The sequence below is a fragment of the Bison bison genome, unplaced genomic scaffold (assembly GCF_000754665.1).
Source record: "Bison bison bison isolate TAMUID 2011002044 unplaced genomic scaffold, Bison_UMD1.0 scf7180017864151, whole genome shotgun sequence".
NCBI classification, from domain to species: Eukaryota; Metazoa; Chordata; class Mammalia; order Artiodactyla; family Bovidae; genus Bison; species Bison bison.
In genome coordinates, this window is record NW_011494723.1 from 4864 (window position 1) to 15068 (window position 10205).

The 10205-nt window shown below is 39.7% G+C and overlaps 1 protein-coding gene across 1 annotated transcript; it reads left to right on the top strand.

The window, feature by feature from the left end:
- Positions 1–508: 508 nt before the first annotated feature.
- On the top strand, positions 509–8642 carry LGR5 (leucine-rich repeat containing G protein-coupled receptor 5; the record flags this gene model as incomplete). Its single annotated transcript, XM_010840944.1, has 5 exons — positions 509–580; positions 1504–1629; positions 2680–2825; positions 4528–4611; positions 5830–8642. Coding segments are annotated over 5 exons (1516 nt in total), but the record flags the coding sequence as incomplete, so codon positions are not given.
- Positions 8643–10205: the final 1563 nt, after the last annotated feature.

Below are 10205 nucleotides of genomic sequence, written 5' to 3' on the forward strand. Positions count from 1 at the left end.
AAATGTCCATTCTCTTTACTGGGAATGTTTTTGAAAGTATCTCTGTGTTTCTCTTAAGGTCTGACATGCTGGACAATATACACAAATTCTTTTTGGGTTTCATTATGTATCTGGGAACATTTTATAACTTAAAATTTACTTGCCCATCAGAAGAGCTTCAGAAGTTCCTGTCTCTCCCAACTCCCCAACCCCCACTCATCTTAGAAATGCCTTAATAAAATTTTACAACCATGTTAAAGTCAACTTTTTATCAAGAAAAGAATAAAAACTAAAATATCCATCTGAGTGATTTTCCTGGATTGATTTAATAAACAAGGTTGCTTTCAAATTCTCTCTTTAATCATTTTATACTATCCATACATGCATCTGAAGGATGATTTGATAAAGTTAATTGTCCATGTCCTGAATGGAAGTTAAATTTTGTTAGAAGAATGAATATATATGGTAAAACTTCACAAGGTCTTCTTTTATATAATCTTCTCACTTGCCTTTTTTTTTTTTTTAATAGGAATTTAGCTTGGAACAAAATTGCAATTATTGACCCTAATGCATTTTCCACCTTGCCATCTCTAAGAAAGCTGTGAGTATTTCATGACTTGTTTATGGCATGTTTTTTGATAATTGGGCAGTATCTGATTAATCAAAAATGAATGTTGGTTTTGCTGGAAAAGCCTGGGCACAGAATGCTGAGTCCTCAGTGTCCTCCACACTAGAGTTGGATCAAACTAGAAAGGAGCAATCCTGCTCCCTGCCCCTCCAAGGCCATGTGGATCCTTATAATTGAAGATCTGGGTGACAGCTGGTTCTGGTTGTTGAGGTGAAATTTTCCATTTTTGCAAGCTATCAGGTGGAATGGAATAAGACATCAGTTCATTTCTAAAGGGCTTTCATTTCACAGTTTGCCATACTAACAGAAAATCTTCCTGTCCATTTTTATCCTCCCTTCCCAGCCCTTGCTTCTTCCTCTTCTCCACTCCCGTCTCAGAGAGAAAGAAGGAATTGGGTCAGACAGAAGTTAAAGAGAGGAGGAAGAAAATAAAACGCAAACGATGTTTTCAAATTAGATGTAGCGCCTCCCACTAGATTTTAGATGTCCCCCCCACCGCACCCCACCCCGCCCCCCGGCAAAATTGAGGCATGGCAACCACTCTAGTATCCTTGCCTGGAGAATCCCATGGACAGGGGAGCCTGGCAGGCTACAGTCCATAGCATCACAAAAGTGTCGGTCATGACTTAGCACGCAGCACGTCGCGTCTGCCAAAATCAAGCTGAATGTAGAAATTACAATTTGGATATGATTAAAACATTTTTCTTTCTGCAATTCTGATTGCAGATAGAAAAGTTGTCAGGAGCTAAAACCAAAATGGTTCCTTTTACCATTAAGAGTAAGGACCCTGCTTAGAGGTTTTATGGAGCAGTTTAATAATCTTGAGGTTGCTTTTTTAATGTAATCGTTATATGCTAACACAGACTAAAAGCCAATTGTTGTTTGATGTTTTGCAGGGACCTCTCGTCCAACCGCCTGTCGTCTATTCCTGTAACTGGGTTACATGGTTTAACTCACTTAAAATTAACAGGAAATCATGCTTTACAGAGCTTGATATCATCTGAAAATTTTCCAGAACTCAAGTGAGTTTGTCATTAAAGCTAATAAGATACACTTGTGGTCATGTGAAATAATAGACGTGTTATAGTGGTTTTCAAAATTTATGGGACTCTTTTGAATTGCATTTCATGCCTTCATGTCCCCCACCCCTGGGGCATTGTTAGGACAAACCCTGGAGTAGGAGAATATTTCTTCCTGACCACATTTCCTTTGTTTCTCTAAGATGCCTCCTGGAACATAGAGTTCATAGAAAGAGTTTGAAAACCATTGATCCATGAGATAGAAACTAGAACATGTAATTAAATAACATTATAACATAATTGTACTCCTGTTGACATTTTAAAATTCATTTTGCTTATGTATATGTTCTCATAAAATCTATTAAATTAATATTTGTTTGAAGAAGTAATGCTCTTTAAAACCTGTCACACTTATTATCAATAAAGAAGTCCCTTGAAAAATTTTATATTGTTTACCACTGAGCCACCAAGGGAATATATATAATATAGAGAGAGAATATACATGTATATTCTCTGTATATATTAAACCATAGTACTTTTCATATAATTTTAAAACCCCAAAACAGAGTTTATAAATAAAAGAAAGGAAAAAAGTCTATAAATACCTCTAAAAACATTTTGCTATTTCCTTCCAGATTTGGTTTCCAATGTATTTTTAATTGTTAGACCACAGTACGTATACAAATTTATATCACATTTTTGTCACTTAACACTATATGATACTATAAATACTACTTAACAGTGCTACAATTTCCCCAGTGATCCTTTTTTTTTTTTTCATGTTTTTATTATGGAAATTTTCAAGCACAAAAGTAGAGAAAATAATATATCCATTGAACCTCAGTAACTATCAACATTTCATGACAATAATTTCTAACTCCATTGTTATTATGAATAGCACTGGAACCAACATCTTTATGCACATAGTTAATAATTTAGACTATTTATTAAGTCTAAAACCCACAGGCAGAAGTATTAAGTGAAAGAAGAGCACTATATTTAGCAATCTGTTTCTTTCAGTGTGTGTTTTTGTTTGGTTTTGTTCATTCCAAGGGTTATAGAGATGCCTTACGCATATCAGTGCTGTGCATTTGGAGTGTGTGAGAACGTCTATAAAATTTCTAATCCATGGAGTAAAGGCGACAACAGCACTGCAGAAGACCTTCATAAAAAAGATGCTGGCGTATTTCAAGTTCAAGGTAATATCAGCTGTGTCACTGACAAATCTGTGTCAGAAAGGCGCCTGAAAAAGTCCTCAAACATATCATCTGAACTCCAGACAAGCCTCCATATAATCACCCCAGCAAGCTGAGAATCAATCCTACTTTTTAAAGAGTCTCAGAGAAAGAGAAAACTCCTTTAGGACTCAGTCTGAAATGTCATATTTTCTGTAAGTGAATTCTTCATGCTTATCATTAGATCCCTTTTAGCATACAGTATCCTCTGGGGTAAATATTAACACTGATTATGAGTACTTTCATAAACTTTTAAGAGGGTCTCATCCCTGTGGATACCTTTTTCAAACATGCTTCTGAGCTTTTTACTCCAGAAGATAAATATTTTTATTCTTAAACCCGAGTAGAGCGGAGGATATAGACATTTTAGGTGCCTCCATATCTCAGCAGAAGAGCTTAGGAATCCAACTTCTTACCCAATTAATCCTAAAACATTCTCACCTCCTACCCTCCACAAGGCTATCTGTCAGGAAAGTGAAATGAGATAATGTCTGTAAAGCACTTGGCTTTCCTTGAAGTAAGACCTGACTTAACTAGACAACAATGCACCTCAAACCACACCTGTGGTAACAAGCGGGTGCTTTCCTTTTCTTGCCAACCTTGCAAGTTTGCACAGAGTCTGAACAGACTGGCTTTTCTTCCTCTGGGTGTTAATGATTTGTTGATTCCCAAGCAAGTATGCTTTGTTCTGTCTGCACATTTCGTTGACTTGGCTTCCTGCACATGTATCCGATTAAGGAGCAGGTATTCCAGCCCTTGGCTTTTTTGTTTCACGCGATAGCGTGTGTCTTGCTCTCGTTCTTGCTTTCATTTTTGCTTTTCCTGCCTCGTTCACCCTAATTTCTAGTATATTTATTCAACAACCCCTTCTCCCCCTCAAAAAAAAAAAAAAAAACAATTAGAATGTCTAAAATGTGCCAGGCACTGTTCTAGGTCCTAGAGGCACACAATGAACAAGAGAGAGGAGGTTCTTCATGGAGTTTATTTTCAGAGACTGTGATTCCCAATCCTGGGCTGTCTATTGGAATCACACAAAAGTTTTTTAAAAACACTGATGCCCGAACCCCACACCAGACCAATTAAATCAGTGTCTCGGGGAAAGCATGTTAGATTAAAAAAACTCCTGTTTCACGGGTAGCTAACCCAAGCACCGAGCAGTTACGTGATTTGTCCTCTGTTTAGCAGAATACCCCAGAAAGATGGAAACTTACTAATTCTCCCTCTTGTATTCAGAGAACATAGTTCAGAACATCTGCACTGTAGTCATCTGAGTGTTAGAACATTGGATAAAGTGGTTCTTCCACTGAATGCAGACCCACGCTCTCTCTCTAATTTAGGTCAGAGCGATTCGGGGCCGTAGTGAGCTGCAGGGAACAAGAACAGAATGAGAGAGCTCCAACATTATGACAAGGAACCCAGGGTTGGTTACCATCCCTCGTCCCCAGTTCTGCCGGGATAGTTGTCAAACAGTAGCTTGAGTGGAACATCCCAAAGCAACTACATCACAGACTTGAGAGAAAGCCCGGGGAGAAGTGGGATGTTTGCCCTTCAGTTTCCTCTGTGACATTTCATGTCTCCAGGGCAATCCAGGCCTCTCTCCTCCCTGGGAGTTGGTCCCTCTAAAGACAGACAGAACTAATCATTCCAGAATTTCTCATTCCTGCAGATGAGCGTGATCTTGAAGATTTCCTACTTGACTTTGAGGAAGACCTGAGAGCCCTTCATCCGGTGCGGTGCTCACCTTCCCCAGGTGAGAAAGGTGTCCCAACAGCCTCAGGAGCGGTACCCACCCTTAACTCTGAAGCCGTCAGTGACATTCAGCTACACCTCCAGGCAAAATCTGTGCCATCTTAGCAGCTCATCAATATCCCACCTCATGCAGACATTTAAAATACAAATGTTTATTTCCTGGAGTTGGTCTCGTCATAAACAGGATTTTTATAGGAGACTTTTGATTCAGATTAATGGAAATTGAAGAACCAATCATGTAGTTAGAGGTATATGTAATTTTTAAAATAATATTAGCTCTTTAGCCTGAACTGGTATGCAACAGTCTTGCTTCATGTAATCACTGATTTTTGACAGTGATTTCTTAGGTTCTCTCTAAAGAGAACCTATTTGGTTAAAGCAAATAATAGTTTTAGAGATAAGTAAAAATTTCTATGTATGTTAATTACTTCATTGTTAGTCCCTTTCTCTGAAATAGGATAATCCAGTTGGGGGGAGGAGGAAGACAGCAGAGGAGGGTTGATATTTTACTTTCAACAGTTTGATGGTTCTTTGCTCCTAAACAGCAAATGTCAGTCTAAACCTAAGATGACATTCTCATGAAATGCATACGACTCACACTTCCTCTTCTAAAATCACAAAGTGTTTCCCTAGGATTCTGCTTCCCTGTTTACAGAACCTTTTTGAAACATTCTGGAAAAATATATTAATAATAAAAAGTCCAGGAGATCTGGTTTGTTACCTGGCCCCCACACTGCTATATTTGGGGAGCCAGAATCCAGTAATGTAAAAACTCTCTGGCTCCATTTTTCTGGGTATAGGTTGAAAACCTGGGCATCTGGTATACTCATCTTTACATTAAATAATGGTTTAATGAAGGGGATTCCCTGGTGGCTCAGAAGGCAAAGAATCTGCCCGCAATGAAGGAGACCCTGGTTCGATCCCTGGGTCAGGAAGATCCCCTGGAAGGGAATGGCTACCCACTCCGTATTCTTGCCTGAAGGATTCCCCCGACAGAGGAGCCTGGTCGGCTACAGTCCATGGGGTCAGACTCAACTCAGCCACTAACACTTTCACTTTTTTTTTCCACTTAATAAAGTGGGAAAAGAGAACAGTGTGTTCCCAGGGCTGTTACTGGCTTGCATCTCTTGGTGTCCCGATAAGAGAAACCAAAAGGGGAGTGTGGCAAAAGTCGTGAACCCTCATTTGACACCCATCTGTCTCTTCTTTGGACTTCTAGGCCCTTTCAAACTTTGTGAATACCTGTTCGGTAGCTGGCTGATCCGAATTGGAGTGTGGACCATAGCGGTTTTGGCACTGACATGTAATGCCTTGGTGACCTCCACAGTGTTCAGAGCCGCAGTGTACATATCCTCCATAAAACTGTTAATCGGGTTAATAGCCGCAGTCAACATGCTCATGGGGGTGTCCAGTGCAGTGCTGGCTGGCGTGGACGCCTTCACTTTCGGCAGCTTTGCGCAACACGGTGCCTGGTGGGAGCAGGCGGTCGGCTGCCAGGTCGTCGGCTTTTTGTCCATTTTTGCTTCGGAATCTTCAGTTTTCCTGCTCACCCTGGCAGCCCTGGAGCGTGGGTGGTCGGTGAAATGCTCAGCAAAATTCGAAACGCAAACTCCCTTTCCCAGCCTGAGAGCGACCCTCGCGCTCTGCGCGCTGCTGGCGGGGACCGTGGCCGCCGTGCCCCTGCTGGGAGGCAGCGAGTACAGCGCCTCCCCGCTCTGCCTGCCGCTGCCCTTCGGGGAGCCGCGTGCTACCGGCTACATGGTGGCCCTCGTCTTGCTGAATTCGCTTTGCTTCCTCGTTATGACCGTCGCCTACACTAGGCTCTACTGTCACTTGGAAAAGGGAGACCTGGAGAGCATGTGGGACTGCTCCATGGTGAAACACGTGGCCCTGCTGCTCTTCACCAACTGCATCCTGCACTGTCCCGTGGCTTTCTTGTCCTTCTCCTCTTTACTGAACCTCACCTTCATCAGCCCAGAAGTCATTAAGTTTATCCTCCTGGTGATCGTCCCCCTTCCTGCCTGCCTCAATCCCCTTCTCTACATCCTCTTCAATCCACATTTTAAGGAGGATCTGGGGAGCCTGGGAAAGCAAACCCACTTCTGGACAAGATCGAAACACACAAGCCTGATGTCTATTAACTCTGACGATGTGGAGAAACAGTCCTGTGACTCAACCCAAGCCTTGGTGACCTTCACCAGTGCCAGCATAGCCTACGACCTGCCTTCCAGTTCCGGGTCACCACCAGCTTATCCGATGACTGAAAGCTGTCATCTTTCATCTGTGGCATTTGTCCCGTGTCTCTAATTAATATTAGAGAAAACGTTGTCAAAAATTGAAAACCCAAAAATATGAGGTTGAGTACATCAGAGCGGAACCAAAAAGAACTGAGTTGAAATTCAATTTTTTTTTAAAAATCTCTGTGTCAAAAAGCTGATAATTGTTGATACTAGAGAGTGAAAAATCAGTATAAATGCTGCTTATATAATTTGTTCAGCTATGGTAGATAGTCCTACTTTTCTGGTAAGCCTAAAATACGTATATATTTAAAAAGCAGATTGAAATATCCAAAAAATTCTCCATGATTTCAATTGAATTCTTTTTCGACTCACTTGCTTACAAAAGAGGTTTTAAACCAGAAAATCCCTTAAAATATGCCTGGAGATATCAGGAGAAAAAGAATTTTAAATAGCCTACATTACTAAGTAATGGTTGTGACCAATAGGATTTCATCTTAATGACCGTGTGGAGATGTTTTAGTACTGCTTCACTTTTCCCAGAAAAGATCCTTCCAGGTCACCAATCCTGCCATGAATGGATAACATAAGGTACTACTCATTCATTCATGTTCACATCATTTTTAGAGATGCTAGATTTTATGAATCAGCACTAGATGATTCTACCCTCAGTGGAATAAAATTGCTTACAAATATTTTGAAAGGAAAATGAACTTAAATTCTTAAATTACCATGAAAGCAATCAGGTACAGACAAGGTCTGATTTCTCTAATTCATTTTAACTCCTTGGTGCCCCGAGATGAGAAGAAAAGTCCATTGCTGGCAATGGATATATTTAGAAAAGATGGAAAGCAACCTGGGATTTTTTTACCTTGGTTGAGTACACATTTTTCACAGGAGGTTTTATCACTTGATTCACACTGATGTGTATCATAAGGTAATAATCAAATGCAGACACAACATAAATTAAATCCACTGACATAGCTTCTCACATGTATCTCTAGTAGCTTTGGCAAGTGTCTGAAACCAGTTTTGGCTCACCAGAAACGTGCTAACATATTCTCCTGTTTATTTGGCTTGGTTTTAGCTATGTTGTCTTTGGGTCAACCCACTTGATGTCAAGAACATGACGTCTCTGCTTATTCCATGTTTAATATGTGTTAGGTATTATAAGAGGCAAAATTATTAAATACTAAAGGTCAAAGGATTAATTTGTAACTTCTGTTATACTACATTAGCTTCAATAAATCCAAACCAAAAGACTGTTAGGTAGATTTATTTTTATATAAGCATGTTTATTTTGATCAGATGTTTTAACTTGGAATTGAAAAAAATACATTTATGAGATGTTTTATAAGATGTGTAAATATAGAATTGTATTTATTACTACAATAAAGATTCAGTAACACTAAGGGCCATGATAATAAACCATGTACAGTGGCATATTCTTTCATATATATTGTGTTTCTCTGCCCATTTTTCTTTAAATTCATTAACTGTATGTAATATATGTAAATGTATATAGTTCTTGTAAATAGATTTCAAACTTGCTTTTCTATTGGGTACAAAATAAATTTGTAATAAAATGTGTGACTATAAGACAAAATATTTTCAAGTGTTTTAGTGAGTCCATACATGGACTCCTAAATACATGATCTCCTAAATGTTTTTGACTTTTGATGTATAAGAGTACATTTGCTATCTGAGTATCTTAAGTATTTTGGACTTGTTTAAGAAGTAAATCTTTCACAAGAACAAGTCAAAATATCTTTACAAACTCCTGGATAGCTTTAACTATGACTGATAAACTCTTTTGTCACAACAAATGGCTTGGTGAATTTCATTGTCCCCAGTGATAGTTTGGGCTTTATAGCCAGAATCTACTTCTTTTGCAATGTAAAAACAAAAACAAAAACACAATTAGAAAGAAATGTATAAAAAAACAAATCAATCCTAAAATCATTCAACATGAACATGGCTTTTCTATAAATTCTTCCTTTAAAGGAAACATATTTTATGACCATGTCAAGGCCAAAAGAAAACATGTGATTCTCAGGGCACAAAGAAATACACTCTTCCCCTTTTGTTCCCATCCCCCAAAATATAAGGAGTGAAATTATTTTTCTAAGCACCTAGTACCAGCCACTCCCAGCTGCAATGAATCCTGCTCTGCTTGTACAAGTTGCAAAATGAACCCATCAGGTAGTAGCTGGAGCTTCAGCAGTATTGCCAAGATGAGTCCATGTCAATAAATTATGTGTGAAAGTGTTTAAAAAAAGAAAATGAGCCCGTATCAACTGAGCCCCTCCAGCGTACCTGGCACTGAGTTTCCCACCCGTCTGTCAGACATGGGTGACGGATGCTTCAACCTAACCTTGCAGTCTACACTTAATTTCTCTTCCACTGAGACAACAGGTGTAGTAGTGTTAGTTGCTCAGTCATGTTCAACTCTTTGCAACTCTATGGACTTTAGCCTGCCGGGCTCCTCTGTCCATGCAATTCTCCAGGCAAGAAGACAGCGGTCGGTTGCCATTCCTTTCTCCAGGGGATCTTCCCAACCCCAGGATGGAACCAGGGTCTCCTGTACTGCATGCAAATTCTTTACTATCTGAGCCACCAGGGAAGCCCAACTGACACAAGGGCCATAACATAATCTCACTCCTCCTAGTCCAGGCAGCAGATACAAAAGTCTAGAGCAATGAATCACAGTCTATCTTCTCAACATACTTGTTTTTGGGTGCCCAGGGTTAGAAGCATCCTGGCAGTAGACCCCTTTCTCTTTCAGAAAACACAAGTCAGTGGTGTGGTTTTTTAAAAGGGGGAAAAAACCCTACTCTGATTTAGTTCTTCAAAAATCCATGAGCTCTATTATAACCTAGTTATAATACACCTCACACCAAACACTGCTCTGTTAAGTGTCTGAAAAATGCTTTCCACTATAATCCAGTAAATCAGAATGACTGGAATCACATCCACAAATAAATAAGTCTACTTCCCTGGTGGTTCAGATGGTAAATAAGCTGCGTACAATACAGGAGATGCAGGTTTGGACCCTTGGTCAGTAAGATCCCCTGGAGAAGGGAATGGCAACTCACTCCAGTATTCTTGCCTGGAGAATTCCATGGACAGAGGAGTCTGACAGGCTACAGTCCATGGGGCTGCAAAAGTCAACCACTTTGGACATGACTGATCAACTAACACTACAGTGAGGAGAAAAGATACAATAAACTGTTGACAGACTGAATAACAATAAAAACAAATGAACACAAATTGATGGGCTAACCTAGAGTAAATGGTTAACATTTTTATGTTTTCAAAACGGATTCATTCAGTCAACAAGTATCGTGTGCTTACTATG